General features: G+C 39.7%; 1 protein-coding gene across 7 annotated transcripts in view; it reads right to left on the bottom strand.

Moving 5' to 3' along the window:
• Positions 1–16,504, bottom strand: part of LOC124622961 (solute carrier family 25 member 45-like) — a 103,627-nt gene that overhangs the window by 24,431 nt on the left and 62,692 nt on the right. For all 7 annotated transcript variants that reach the window (XM_047148754.1, XM_047148759.1, XM_047148787.1 and 4 more), the window contains 2 exons: positions 13,704–13,816; positions 7,163–7,412 (listed from right to left, as the gene is read on the bottom strand). In XM_047148754.1, the coding sequence (XP_047004710.1) occupies positions 7,163–7,412; positions 13,704–13,816 (363 nt within the window). The remainder of the gene's footprint in view (positions 1–7,162; positions 7,413–13,703; positions 13,817–16,504) is intronic.

The raw sequence follows: 16,504 nt of genomic DNA on the forward strand, positions 1-16,504 counted from the left end.
AGATATCAAAAAGTCTGAAATTGGGTAACTGAGGTAGTGCAGATAAAAAAGGCAAATTTAAAATAATAAATTAATACAGGAGTTACGTGAAAACTTTAAAGATTTACAAGTCTTCAGAATGTAATTTCAATAAACTGACTTTAAGTCAAAATAAAACCTTTTGTGAAACTACACAGGGTGGTTCAAAAAACCATTTACAAACCTAAATCATACATCGGGCATACAACAAGGATCAGTAATCACGTAGGAATAAGGCTTCACAAACTCCATGAGAGGGCTCTTCGGTCACGAGAAGGCATTATTATACAAACATTGGTGAAGTGCATGGAGACCATCGTCATTCACACCACAGAAGTGTTGGAAGTTACATGACTATCTACATGTACCACTAAATAGCTGAGAGGCATTTGATTCATGGTGCGGCCAACCACCTTTCAACACCAGTTGGGCAAAAGTGGCTAATTGCATGTCCACCAGCTGGATGCTGGTCACCAATGAACAACACAGACATTTGCGGGGGAAGAAATGGTGCAGCATATGCTGTTAACAAGTACCTAATTTTCTGTGCCACCGATATCATCCAACCATCTGTATGGCATATTATACATGAGAAGGGGCTGCATCCATTTCATTTCCAAAGCATCCAGGCATTGCTACTGGGGGACTACAAACAAGCACATGTGGTTTTCTTGGTGGTTTCTGCAGGCATCTGCTGTAGACTGAAACTTCACCGCAAGTGTCCTCTTCACCAATGAGGTTGCATTTGCACTCACTCAAAGGTGTGATGAATGTTCGCAACCTGCATACGTCGGTGGATGTAAACCCACATGCTTTATGTATGAATGCCTCACAATGTAAATTTACTGATAATGTGTGGGCTGGCACCACTGGAGACCATTTAACTGGGCCATCCAGTCTCCCAGATCAACTTGATGGTTGCATGTATCTCATATTTCTGCAAGAGGTTTTGACAAACATGCTGACAGCCATGCCTATTTGTTACACATTCAGTTTCAGCATGACTGAGTTCCCATGCATTTCAGCAGACAAGTGAGGTCACATCTCCAGGCAACCTTTCCTGGCCAAAGGATTCGTCCTTTGCGGGCCACTTGCATGGCCATGACAATCACCCGATCTGTCCCCAGTCCATTTTTTCCTGTGAAGGTGCCTGAAGGGCCTTGTGTATGAAACACTTCTTACATCACCAGAGGACCTAGTGGGTAGGACTGTTGTGGCAGCAGGATATATTTGAGATACACCAGATATTTATGAGAGAGTGTGCTGTTCAATGCAGTACCAATGTCAGGCGTGTGTCGATGCATCTGGACAAAACTCTGAGCATCTCCTGTAGTGGACATCCATTTGTAGCATGTAACTAAATAACAACAATGGCATTTAGTAGCCCTGGATGGCATTTGCGGCCCTCAATTGCTATGCAATTTCTGATCCATGTTGTATATGCGAAGTGCCATGTCAGTCTGTAAACGTTTTTTGGTTGGCCCTATATAGTGGCCAGAACCTGTTATGCCACTTATGAAAGTACAATGGTTTTGAAGATTATTTCTTGTAATTATAGCCTGTAGGCCTAAGCATGGTTTATTTTTATTATTGAAGCTCATACGAGAAAGTGTGCTCCTTTAAGTTGAAAAAAATCTTGCTGCTGTAACCATTAAGTTGTCAAAGAGCCAGTTTTCAACATCTACTAGTCATAAACACTAATAATAAAAATAACAGACTACCATAAATGTCTGTTACGGTCAAGCAACAAATTGTCAATGATTTTAGTACACTACTTTCACCTCTACAAATTTTTCATTAACTTTCAAATATTTCTGATGAAAACTAGGAAGCTATAGTACAGGGAAAGTATATTGTGCGCAGAGTCTAATCTCTTTGTCAGAAGTAAAATCAGGAATGAATATCAAAAGAATCATTTTTTAAACTGTCTATGCTTTGTGTAAATGTGTGTAAGCAGATGTAGCAGAAAGTGTTATTACTCGCAGATGAAGTCTGAACATTACAAACATATCATATTAAGTGTGCCATGTAGATGTACCATATGACAACAAGAGCATTTGTCTCATGTGAGGGGAATGGAGTATTTTGTGATAAGAAAGTGGAAGGGCAATTTAGTGATATGAAACACCAAATTGGACATAGTAATAAGTATTCCGTGTATCGCTATTCCACCCTGGAGCAGCACAGAATACCCAAGAAATTACATTGTAACAACAAAGGTGTATTGAAATGAGCCAAAGAGATGCTGATGTACAAGAAAGGTATTATATTTTGAGGAACTAATATCTTACATTCATGAAGAATGTTTATTTTTGAAATACTGTATAAGGCAGAGGAAATAATATTTCTCTCAGTATAAGAAAATAAATACAGCTCTGTTGACAAAGTCTTGGAGATCAAAATGGAAAGTATATTAATATCCTCAAGCTGCTGGTATGTATCACTAACACAGATCACACAGTAACAGCTGAATCACAGAGTAGATGTGAAAACATCTATATTCACCTACAGAAAGGAAGTTCAGCAGCCAAGCTTCTGCAGGAAAGTTGATGACAATGTTTTGGAATATGAAAGGTCCACTGCTGATTCATTACACTCCTAAAGGTCAAATAGTAAATAATGACAGCTACTGTGATATCTTAAACACAAAATCACAACAAACAGGAGACGGAGGCTTACAGAAAGTGTGATTTTGCTTCAGGATAATGGACACCCTCATACATATAGTAAAACAACCCAGGGTCATTCAAAGTTTGGTTTAGAGCTGCTGGCACACTGTCCAGTACTGATCTAGCTGCAAGTGATTTTCATCTTTTTGGTCTGGGGAAGTAACACCAAGACGAATTCAAGTTTTCATCAGATGATGAGATTGTGGAGGTGGTGCAAGAGTGGATATGCATGACACCATAAAGCTTCTTCCATGACAGAATTAGGAAGAGATGGACCAAATACATACAAGTTGAGGGGGAGTATGTATAAATCTGATATTACTGGCAGTGTTCCTTTCCCAATGAAAAGCTGAATTTAAAAAATTGCCCATACTCTTTTATTTACCCTCATATTATTGTTTGCTTGAAACTTTTATTTTTTTGCTTAAGAGTTGCCTTTCCCCTTTCAAGATTTTCTATTCTTTTATCTACATCATACATGAAACACTTTGTACAGTTTGCCTAACATAATTGTCTCTTTTGTCTTTGTCTGTATAATCTTCATTTCTTAAGGTACCAGTATGCCACTTCATGATTAATTTTACCTCATATTTCTCCCTATTCTTAAGTGACCACTAATAATCTACATTTATGATTTCCTACCTGGTTAGTGTGTCTTTGCAGCTCTGTATCACATTTATTCTGCATTTAGTTGGCTGCCATCAGTTTAATGTCTGAAGTTGTTTCTGACCATTACATCATGTACAATTTTCATAAAATATAGCTGTTTTATTCAATTTAGCTCTTGTCAGGTCGTCTTTCTATTTACTTTCTTCTAGAAAAAAAGAGTTACAGGTGGAAATGTTGTTCTTGTTACTGTATTCGACTGATATATGACATTTATCATTTCTAGTATCATATCCAAAATATCCCATTGAAGATGTTTCTTTAGTTTTTGTTCTATTTCCAATTAAAACACTTGTTATCAGCTCATAGTGGACTTGCTGTCATTTTTCATCTTCTATAACTTCTGGCAGAGGTCTTCTACCTCTTATTGTAAGTGAGCACATACACTTTGATAACTTATATGGGATACCTTCTGTTAATTTTTTTGTAAAAATAGTCTTGCTCTTCTGCTTGAAATTCCGCGAATACTCACAATTCTGATTAATTATCTTGTTCGCAACAAAGGCTGCACCTGAATGTCATCCATTCCCCATTTCTCTGTAATAAAATGTGTATTCTGGGTTTTATTCTATTTGGTCTTTATTTTAATTGCGAATTATGAATGTAACATATAAATTTATAAATGAAAGATTGCAATTAAATAAAATCTGCAGGTACTATCTTAATGACTTTAAATGATGAGTACGATAGTAGAAGTCCTTTTGAGAATGCGATATATTTCTGCAAAACAATTATTGGTGTTGATGGTCCAGCAATTAAATAAAATATGAGTTGAATAACAGGGAAACAATAGATTCCTACTGCACGTAATTAGTTATGAACAACAACATAGCTTGCAAGATGTTCACTTCTAAATGCACACTACGTCTTCACTGCAGAAGCCACGGAAATCACACAAGAGCACAGCTCCGCACTCTGAAATATTTCTATCTTTCGTGACCACATGCAAACTGCTCCACTGTCCAAGTCTTTCCACCAACTCCACATCTGTCTTGCTGTCGTGTCCAGCACTTCCTGTGTCATGTGCCATATTGTCCATGTCCTGTGCCATCCTGCCCACTGTATCATGTCCTCTCCAGAAACGATGCTCCTCCCCAACCTCCATATATCTCTCTTAGTAACAAGCGCTGTGATTTGGTAAGAGTGCTTCCTCCATGTCTCCAAGCCAACATGCACTCACAAACATATTGAAACATATTCAAAATACTGGATTTACATTTAAATCCTTGAAATAAAATAAATATTCCTACAGCTGGACCATAAACATGCTCTAACACACATTATTAAATACATAAACAATTAAATAAAAATATTTCAAAAGAAAAGAAGCAAAAGTTAGGCCAGGAGCCTAATGTCTCTGTGCTTTCTAACATACAGTAAATATTTAACCAATTTCTTCATGAATAGTATATATTGGAATATAAACAAATACATAGACAAATAAATATATTTACAAGCATGCTGCTACCATTTTTTCGTGTAACTGTGGAGTACTTATGGCCTGACGCAATTGATAGTAATTGGCCACTTTGACCTCCAGTAACTCATGTACTATTCAAGTTACAAGCACATCTGATAACCATACTATATCCCATTTGATTTTATTCAACACAACTTTCAACTTCACTAACTTTTGAAACAACAGTTTTGACTTTTATTGCCCATAAATAAATGTGAAATGAGATTTATTCATCAATTTTCAAGTCATTGTATAATAGAACTGTCTTGTTTGACAATAAGAATGTTTTAGGAGAAATACAAAAATTTATATATTTTATACAAATTTCTGAGCTATAGCTACACAAACATCTATTAAAGTTTTTCAGTGCACAAAATAAAATACACTCCTGGAAATTGAAATAAGAACACCGTGAATTCATTGTCCCAGGAAGGGGAAACTTTATTGACACATTCCTGGGGTCAGATACATCACATGATCACACTGACAGAACCACAGGCACATAGACACAGGCAACAGAGCATGCACAATGTCGGCACTAGTACAGTGTATATCCACCTTTCGCAGCAATGCAGGCTGCTATTCTCCCATGGAGACGATTGTAGAGATGCTGGATGTAGTCCTGTGGAACGGCTTGCCATGCCATTTCCACCTGCCGCCTCAGTTGGACCAGCATTCGTGCTGGACGTGCAGACCGCGTGAGACAACGCTTCATCCAGTCCCAAACATGCTCAATGGGGGACAGATCCGGAGATCTTGCTGGCCAGGGTAGTTGACTTACACCTTCTAGAGCACGTTAGGTGGCACGGGATACATGCGGACGTGCATTGTCCTGTTGGAACAGCAAGTTCCCTTGCCGGTCTACGAATGGTAGAACGATGGGTTCGATGACGGTTTGGATGTACCATGCACTATTCAGTGTCCCCTCGACGATCACCAGTGGTGTACGGCCAGTGTAGGAGATCGCTCCCCACACCATGATGCCGCGTGTTGGCCCTGTGTGCCTCGGTCGTATGCAGTCCTGTTTGTGGCGCTCACCTGCACGGCGCCAAACACGCATACGACCATCATTAGCACCAAGGCAGAAGCGACTCTCATCGCTGAAGACGACACATCTCCATTCGTCCCTCCATTCACGCCTGTCGCGACACCACTGGAGGCGGGCTGCACAATGTTGGGGCGTGAGCGGAAGACGGCCTAATGGTGTGCGGAACCGTAGCCCAGCTTCATGGAGACAGTTGCGAATGGTCGTCGCCGATACCCCAGGAGCAACAGTGTCCCTAATTTGCTGGGAAGTGGCGGTACGGTCCCCTACGGCACTGCGTAGGATCCTATGGTCTTGGCGTGCATCCGTGCGTCGCTGCGGTCCGGTCCCAGGTCGACGGGCACGTGCACCTTCCGCCGACCACTGGCGACAACATCGATGTACTGTGGAGACCTCACGCCCCACGTGTTGAGCAATTCGGCGGTACGTCCACCCGGCCTCCCGCATGCCCACTATACGCCGTCGCTCAAAGTCCGTCAACTGCACATACGGTTCACGTCCACGCTGTCGCGGCATGCTACCAGTGTTAAAGACTGCGATGGAGCTCCGTATGCCACGGCAAACTGGCTGACACTGACGGCGGCGGTGCACAAATGCTGCGCAGCTAGCGCCATTTGACGGCCAACACCGCGGTTCCTGGTGTGTCCGCTGTGCCGTGCGTGTGATCATTGCTTGTACAGCCCTCTCGCAGTGTCCGGAGCAAGTATGGTGGGTCTGACACACCGGTGTCAATGTGTTCTTTTTTCCATTTCCAGGAGTGTATATAAAAGGCAAAATTTCATGCTATGTGCTGCATTCACAAAATTAGCCAGGCATGCCCCACGGCCTGATGCGTTGCCTGAGATCTCAAATCCACAGCACCAAATATTTATTCATGTGGACAAGAATACTGACACCTCACAGGCTTGCATGTGGCCGTAGGGATCTGAAAATCCTATTTATTCTACATAACAGAGGCTGAAGAGATTTTCAAGACACATGAACAGTAGTAAACTCTGATAGAATTATATACACTATGTAAATTTGTACACATCATAAATTTGTTATTAATATTTGGATTTTTGCCTAATCTTTATCATTATACTAACTGAAAATCTTGGGTGGAATAAAACTGTGAGTGTTTTCTTTTGTCATACCATTGTTTGTCTAAAGCTTTATGTTGATCAAGAAAATAGTCTCTTGTATGGTTAAGACGGAACATGGGAGGTTAGTAAGAAAACTTTTAAAAAACTAAAATCATTTAAATTAAACACTAGAGAAAATCATATGCATTCTAAAACCAATGAGTTTTCACAAACAAATTACCTGTCTTGGACTGAAGCTTTATTTTCAGTACTTCAATAGGGCAGTTAACAACACTCAGCAACAGGCCTGCAATACAGCCTGCAGTAAAGACATTCCAATTCCAAACATTCGGTTTTTTTGTTTTCTCCTCAGCTTGAATACCTTGAGGTTCGAGTACTTTAAGTGTGTTTCCATAAGATCCAAAAAACAATGCATTCAGCACACCAGCTGATATGATTGGAAAGGCCATTCCTTTGTAAAATCCTCTTATCTGAAAATAGACAACTTTAGTTTATCGTGGAATTATAGAAAAGAAAAAGGCATATATTGTCTCTGTTTTTGAATCCTTTCTTTAGTAGTCACTGTTTTACAATATGGGAGTAATGCTACCTTTTGAAAGAGTCTATACCAGCTCTCAGACATGTTGATGTACTGCATCTGCCACCAGGATCTCATCCCTATGAAACAAACTGCCCTACATTTCCTCACTAAAACATCAGGCCCCTCCTAGAACTAACCATGATTGCTGGTTTCAAAGCACCCACTGAATGTATATATACCTTAGTAGATCAACACCTGTAACCTATAGTACGAAGACTTTCCTTCTGTATTAAAGACACGAGCCATTTCCTAGATGATCTGTAATCTACATCCATCCCACTCCTACTACATACCTTGACTTTCACCATTGATGTCACCTCCGTCTATACCAACGTATCCCATGTACATGGTCGGTCTGCTGCTGAACATTACCTTGACCCATGCCCACCTGATTCCAATACTATGATGTCCTTCCCACTCACCTTAATCAACTTCATACTTACCATCAACTACTTTATGTTTGAGAAGCAGACATAAAAACATATCAGGGGTACAGCCATGGGAACCAGGATGGCTCCTCCGTATGTGTCAAGTTCACTAGGACTTTTCTGAAATTCATGTCATTCATCCCCTTGTTTGGTTTAAATACATTGATGATATCTTTGTCATATGGACTCACTGTGAGGCTGACCTGTTTAAATTCTTGGAATCTCTAAATACATTTCCCCAATTAAATTTCACGTAGACCTATTCTGAATCCCATGATGTTGACTCATTCTCAATAAGGGTCAGCTACACACTTCTGTTCACATTAAACCTACTAACGATATGGAGTACTTACATTTTGAGTGTTTCCATCCTTTGCATGTCCAACATTCTCTATCATGCAGACTTGGGATTTGAGGAAAATTTCTTTCTTTTCATGCAGACTCTTTACAGCAATACACCACCCATCTCACTTCGGCTTTCACTGGGTATAATTACCCTACCTGCCTAGTTCAAAGGAAGATTTACTGGGTCATCACATCCAACCCTGATATTGCTGATCCCTCAAAAAACAGCTGAGGAGTACACCTCTCATTATTATTGTGGCCTTGAATGTATTAAGCAGCTACTTCAACAAGGTCATGACTTCCTAAATTTCTGTCCTGAAATGAAGTCCATTCTCTTGAAAACTTTGCCCACCATATCTCTAATAGCTTTCTGGCACTACCACCCTCCCATCCCCCCCAACCCCTCCCCCTCCATCTCCCCCGCCCCTCCACTCAATTGCTGCAATTCTCTGGTCAGTCCCTATGCTGCTCCTGCACCCATTCCCCTATCCTATGGCTCATACCTCTGTGACCATCCCCATTGTAAGACTTGTCCTATGCACCCTACAGTCACCACCTATACCAGCCCTGTAGCTGGCAAAATATATAGTATCAAAGGGAGAACCACTTGTGAAACAGTGCAAGTTTTGTACCAGCTGTTATCTGAACACTATTCAGCCCTTTACATTGGTATGACTATCACCAAGTTATTGGGTAGGCTTAATGAGTGTAGACAGAGGGTGCATACTGTTGGCACACATTATCCTGTAGCAGAGAATGGTCTGCAACATTATAGTTGTGACCTCAGTGGCTGATTCACCACACATGCTATCTGGAGTCTTCTCTCCAACAGCAGTTTCTCAGAACTACGCAGGAGGGAACTGGTGTTACAATGTGTCCTTGTTTGTCATCATTCACCTGGGCTTAATTTATGTTAATTTCTTTGGTCTCAGCATTAATTCTCAGTAACTATTCCTTTCTTCACTCCCTTTTAGTTTTGTATACTGAAGAGGCAAAGAAACTGGTACACCTGCCTATGATAACGTAAGGCACCTGTGATCATGCAGAAGTGCCGCAACACGATGTTGTATGGAGTCAACTAATATGTGAAGTAGTGCTGGAGGGAATTGATGCCATGAACCCTGCAGGGCTGTCCATAGATCTGTAAGAGTATGAGAGGGTGGAGATCTGTTCTGAACAGCACATTGCAAGGCATCACAGATATGCTCAATAATGTTCATTTCTGAGGAGTTTGGTGGCCAGCGGAAGTATTTAAACTTGGAAGAATATTCCTGGAGCCACTCCATAGCAATTTCGCACATGTGAGGTGTCATATTGTCCTGTTTGAATTGACCAAGTCCATCAGAATTCACAATAGACATAAATGGATGCAGTTGATCAGACAGGATGCTTACATATATATCACTTGTCAGGATTGCATCTAGACGTATCATAGGTCCCATATCACTCCAACTGCACACTCGCCACATCATTACAGAGCCTCCACCAGCTTGAACAGTCCCCTGCTAACATGCATGGCTCATGGACTCACAAGATTGTCTCTGCACCCATACATGTCCATTCGCTTTATACAATTTGAAACGAGACTCGTCCAACCAGGCAAGATGTTTCCAGTTATCAACAGCCCAATGTTGGTGTTGATGAGCCAAAGCTTTGTGTCATGCAGTCATCAAGGGTATACAAGTGGGCCTTCGGCTCTGAAAGCCCATATTGATGGTGTTTCGTAGAATGGTTTGCACGCTGACACTTGTTGATGTTCCAGCATTGAAATCTGAAGCAGTCTGTGGAAGGACTGCACTTCTGTCACATTGAATGATTCTCTTCAGTCATCATTGGTCCCATTCTTGTAGGCTACAGTGACAATGGAGATTTGATGTTTTACTGGACTCCTGATTTCACAGTACACTTAAATGGTTTTATGGGAAAATCCCCATTTCATCATCATTACCTCAGAGTTGCTGTGTCCCATCACTTGTTTGCTGACTATAACACCACATTCAAACTCACTTAAATCTTGATAAGCAGCCATTGTGACAACTGTGCCAGACACTTGTTGTCTTATATAGGTGTTGCCGTCCTCAGCACCGTATTCTGCCTGTTTATATATCTCTGTATTTGAATACACATGCCGATACCAGTTTCTTTGGTGCTTCAGTGAGTATCTCTTATTTTCTGACCTGTCTATTTTTCTCCACCCTCCACCTCTACCACATATAATACATTTAGCTTTCCACCCTTATTAACTCTTGCATGTTATTTTGCCAGTAATCTTTGTCTTGCTTATTACCATACCTTCCACCTTTAAGTTCTTAGGTCTTCAAATATTGTCTGGTGTAGTGCTGAACAGTCAGTCATTCCTTCTCATCTCATTCAGTAAGTCTCCCCTGACTCTGGGTTCTTGGCAATGTCTCTGAACTCTCCCCATTTCCCAAACCTTACCAGTCCTTTTTCCTTAATCCCTGTTCCATCCTCTTCATCTCTTCTTTCATAAGAAGGAGACACTGACTCTGAAAGCTTCTATGTTTACTTAACATTTAGGTATGTTTTCTCCTGCCACAGCGTTATGAGTATATTTTTTATCTAGCCAGTTACATTATAACAAATAAGAAATCACACAGTAATTACATGAGAAATAAAATCTTGGTAGTGCTCAGAGTTATTCTGCTCAGAACTTAAATATAGTAATGTCTTTCCTACACATTGCAACATTCCTTGACAGTTACTTTTTCATTAGTTTTGATTTATAGTTGACTTTTTAAAATATATTTTTCTTTGTTCTTCTTTCTGGTGAAGGTAATTTCATCTGATTTATTTATAGTGACATGTTTCTTACAGTTCTGTACTGTTCTTGTTGGTGAGTTTCTTAAGTTAGTGCTATATGGTGACCACTGGACTACCTTTCACTGAACAAACATTTTAAGCACTGTGCTGCACTAAGCTAGTTAGTGGAAAATGTAACAATGTAATTACAAGTATTCTCTGATGTGTGCGTGATTTTTTTTTTTTTTTTTCTTTTTTTTTGGGGGGGGGGGGGGGGGGTTTGCATACGTCCTGGTTGTGTGGGTGCGCATTTTTGTGAGCATGTACGCCTTTCTTATTCGACTAATTTGCACTGATTTTTTTATTTATTTCTGTGTGCGACAGAACTAGCAGAAACTTGCCATGATGTATTTGACACAGAAAGATCTATTACAGAATACTCCCAGAGGAGGGTAAGCTATTTTAGTTAACCATCCTCATAAATGTCCTGTTCACACAATATCAGAGTTTCACCTATAACAAAGCCCATAATGTAAACACTGTATACCATACCAAAATGCCAATTAGTGTGCACTTCACTGATTGCATTACAACTGACTCTGACCAGTCCTGGGCAGGATTTGTAGAGGGAGCTTCTGGAGACAAGTGCTCTCTATATAGTGGCACTATGGTGGTCACCAGTAATGTTGCACTAACTACTGTTTCCATAGTGATGTCAGGTAGCATTACCATATCCCATTCACCCCAAAGTGACAACTGATGGAGCAAAATGTAGGTGGTCTATGGTCTGGGCGGGACATCCCACTGGACGGAGCAGTAGATCAATGTCCTTGGGCACTGCTGCAGAAGGCCCAGGCAGGATGAGGCTGATGGAAACAACACAGGTTGCCCCACGACTGGAGGGACTGCCGGGGGCAGAAAATGAGGCAGCTGCTGAGCTGGGTGGTTGAGACAAAGTCAATTTTGTTGGTGCTGTGGAAGTTCATCTGTGAACAACACAGTATACACCACAGAAACATGAAATACTGAGAATATCCTGTGGATACAGGGTAGATGGCACCTGAACTCATCAGCCCTTACATGAGGCATCCATCTGGAAGGAAGAGGCCTCATTGTCAACATCTGCTGGGGTGAATGCAACATGTCCAAGTGAGTGCAATGAAGGTAACCATGAAGATGCTACATCAGGCTGTGGCCTTCACCTGGGGAGGCCCTGTAAGTTATTAGAAAATTGCAGAGGCCATTAGGTGCAGTGTTGGACATAATTTCCTTGGAGGAGAGGTTGAACCACAAATAGGTCAAGGATGGTTGCATGAAAGAACAATAGCACAAGTTCCATTTTAGCCCTGTACCTGTATTTGTAACTAGAGCTTGAGGTTGTGCCAGATGTCCTCTAGAGTCATACCTGTAATCAAGATCACACCAAAGTATGTGGTTTAATTTGAAATACCTTGTAGCAATTGATCCATGAAATGCTGGAGTATAGGATTGGCTGAAAATATTCCAAAAGGTAACCAATTACGATAGTAAAGGCCATATGACATATTTAACACTAGAGAAGCTTCTGGCGCTGGAACCAAGGAGACTCAAAAATATGCCTCAATGAGGTCAATGTTACTGAATAAAGTGCCATATGTAGAGTAACAGAATAGTGGAAACTGTCATGCTGCTGTTCTTACCTCCTTAGCAAATACAGGTGTTAAGATGACTTAATTACATTTAATGCATGTAAAGGTATTTGATTTAAATTTATATTATTACAGCTGCTTATTGCATGGATGTTTGGTTTCTTTGTTTCAAGATGAAATGAAGGACAACCAGATATGCCAATGGCAGAGTTTTTGCTGCTCTGGCCAGAGATGCTGAACTGTCCACTGCTACAACTGAAGTGACAACCAGCAATAGTGATAAGATCCTGGCAGCAACTGTTGCAAAACTCTGGTTCCATTGGGCATCAGTTGATGCTATTGTAATTTAAATAATCTAACTGTAATTGTAATGAAAATGTAATGATAGAGAAGTAAATCTGCAGTTGTCTGCTACTAACAACATACATTTTGACACTGTCTGTCTAATTAGAAGGCAGTAAACTTGTACAGAGCTGAAAGTTAATTTTCCATCTTACTTGCTCATGAAATGATGAAGCAATTTTATTTACAAAGAAATATTAAATGACAGTTTAACACTGTTTATACATTCAGGTATTAGAAGAACTTTTTCAACCATACAAATAGTTTGAGAGTACGATCACTGTCTGAGATAATTAAATTTTGGATCAAATTTCAATAGAATAAAGCATCTTTGACTTGCTATTGACTGAATTGCAGTTTCTAGAGAACAAGTAAATGGAAAGTTTATTCCACCCAAACCACATTTCAATACAAAGGCTCTGCAAGTTTAACAAAGAAATATGGCAACAAAAATGGAGGTAGCTTTACTGAATAATACTTAGCAATGTTTTGAGCTTATCACAGTGTGTGCAGTCATTTTCAGTATATTATTCAAGTTACAACATGTACTTCATAGACCTTTCCTTGCTATATTTGCTTATAATATAGCAAAATAAGAAATTACGCAGTAGTACTTTCAAAAAAAAAAAAAAAAGTGTTGCTTCCAACACAAACAATTTTTATGGCCTTCAAGCTTACCCCTTCATGTTTGTATGTCCGTCTGATAACATCCACTAGGCCTGTATCACCCATTAACTGTTGACGCACTTTTATTGTGTCTGCTGGGTGCCCAATTACAATGCCACATATCCCTGTAACAGATTATAATACATGCTTCTTTATAATAAAAAAATTAATTTTATGAAATTTGTAGACAGACATGTGGATATTTCTAACAACTTTTCTTGTCAACATTACAAATTAATGCAACATGTTAGTACCAATAACTGGGTCCTATATGTTGCATTAATTTGTAATGTTAACAACTGCAGTTGTGAGAAACTTATATGATGTGAATGCCAAGTTTTGCAAACATTTCATATGTTATCTTTCTTTCATACAAATTCTAGCTTAATTCTCCAACTTTCAGATCAAAAACACATTACTTTCAAGTTAAAACTGAAGTGTAGATGCCATGTTTCGTGCTAATCATAACAGCAGAAACAGCATCAGTATAATAATATTACATTTTTCTAAAAATACCTTTCATGTTAGACATGATAAATAGTCTCTAATAAAAAAATATCACATTAAAAACGCCTAGCCTGACATGAAGCTGTAAGCTCCCTCCAACCACGTATAAAAAAAAAAAGACAAATTTTTCCATGTAGATTGGAAAGTTACACCTTCACTATCAGTTAATTGGAAAAATAATTTCCCTGCCATTTCATTACAAAATGCATTATCAGTTAGCAGATACAATCAAGCTGGTTCACATCACTGTCCATCGCATCCCTAGACACTTCTTTGCTGGTCATTGGGGCTCAATTTGAAGCGGGATCCATCACCGAAGTTAATTCTACTCCAGTCAATGAGATTCCAGGCCAAAGACATGTCTGTTGATGCCCCAGACAGTGGTGGGATACCAAAATGACTGTTGCTTGCCATATGACCCAACAAACAGGAGTGATGGTCTGGGGTTGCATTTATTTCCTTAGCAGGGCCCCTTTTAGTGTCATCTGAGGCATCCTTTCAGTGCAGCGATACCTTGATGATATTCTATGTCGCATGGCAAGCCATCCTGGGCTTACATTACAGCAAAATAATGCCCAGCTGCACACAGTGGGAGTTTCTACTGCTTGTGTACTTGCTTGGCAAACCCTACCTTGGGCATCAAGGTCACCGGATTTTTCTCCAGTTGAGAATGTTTGGAGCATTATGGGCAGTGCACTCTAATAAACTCAGGATTTTGATGTTCTAATGTGCCAATTTGGCATAATATCCCTTAGGAGGACATTCAATATCTGTATCAATTAATGGCAAGCCAACTGCTTGCATAAGAGCTAGAGATGGAACAATGTGTTATTGACTTCCTCAATCTGTGAAGCTCTTTCTCTTGAATAAATCATCCAGTTCTTCTGAAATTGTAATCACTTGTTTGCTTGTACATGTACATGTACATCACATCTACCAATTTCTAACTCATTTGGGTAATACCTATGCAGCGCAGCTTTTTTTTATGTGGTACTATAGTGGACCTAGTTTCAATCCTTGGGGAACCCCATAAGTTATTTCTCTTCAGTCAGAAGCCCACTCACATAGGTCGCATTATTATGTATAACTTTCCACATTCTTTTTGTTAGGTTTGATGACATTATCCACTGTTTTCCTATACCACCAGCTCCATAAAACCTCAATTAGCTCAGGAGGCTATTATGATTCAAACAGTCAAATGCCTTAGGTAAGTCACAGAAAATACCAATTGCTGCTGTTTTGTTATTTAGTACTTGTATATTCTGGGTAGTGAACATTTAAATGGCATTTTCAGTTAAGCAACTCTTCTGAAATGCAAACCATGATTCCCTTTTGTTACTCAGTGGGATACTATTCTAGAATACGTCACCTGCTCAGAAGTTTTGGAAAATGATGTCAGTAGTGAGATCAGGTTGTAGTTGCTGACATCTCTCCTGTTACCTTTCTTACAAAGGGGTTTAACAATAACAGATGCCAAACTCTGGACAAATGCCCTGAGTTAGTGATGCATTATATATTTCAGAAACACCATGGCTCATTATATGGGAACAAATACTTAGCACTCTATTGGAAACACCAGAAAATTGAGAAGTGATTTTTCAGAAGGAAAAGTGGAGGAGGCATGCATAACATTGAATTTCATGTATGTTGCTGTTTCGACATACTGTTTTGGTTTTTCCTCTTGAACAGTTTGTTCTTATATTTTCTACTTCATTTAAGAAATGATTATTAAACAGACCTGCTACCTATGACACCACCTGCAGCTGTTTTATTTAAATCAACAGTGATGTATTCCATTAAGTGGCTGTTTTCCTGTCCCTCATTTTACGACATTCCACAGAGAATTTCCTCCTCTAGAGTAATGGTGAGTAATGAAGATGGAAGAAGTAGTGATAGTGTCAGTGGAAGTGGTGGCAGCAAAAATTATCAGTTAAGAAAAGATGAAATTTTATTCTACATACAAAAGCAGAAAATTACAGGGTGTAAATGGAATTGCGAAAGTAGAACAAAAGACATGTTTAAAGGACTTTAGAGCTTAAAATCCAATTGTGCCAAAAAGACCCCACAGCTCAACAGAAGGAATAAGGACAAATGGGCAAAGAAGGAGGAAGGAAAGAATATTAAGATTTAACTAACATCTTATTGACAGTGAGGTCTTTAGAGACACAGCAAAAGTTTGAATTGGAGAAGGAACTTGGCCATGCCCTTTCAAAAAGAACCTTTCTGGCAGTTGCCTTATGCAGTTTAGGGAAAACCTGAGAAAATATAAATCTGGATGGGGATTTGAGGAATTGTCTTCCTGAATG

The sequence above is a fragment of the Schistocerca americana genome, chromosome 1, assembly GCF_021461395.2.
Source record: "Schistocerca americana isolate TAMUIC-IGC-003095 chromosome 1, iqSchAmer2.1, whole genome shotgun sequence".
In the NCBI taxonomy this organism is placed as follows: Eukaryota; Metazoa; Arthropoda; class Insecta; order Orthoptera; family Acrididae; genus Schistocerca; species Schistocerca americana.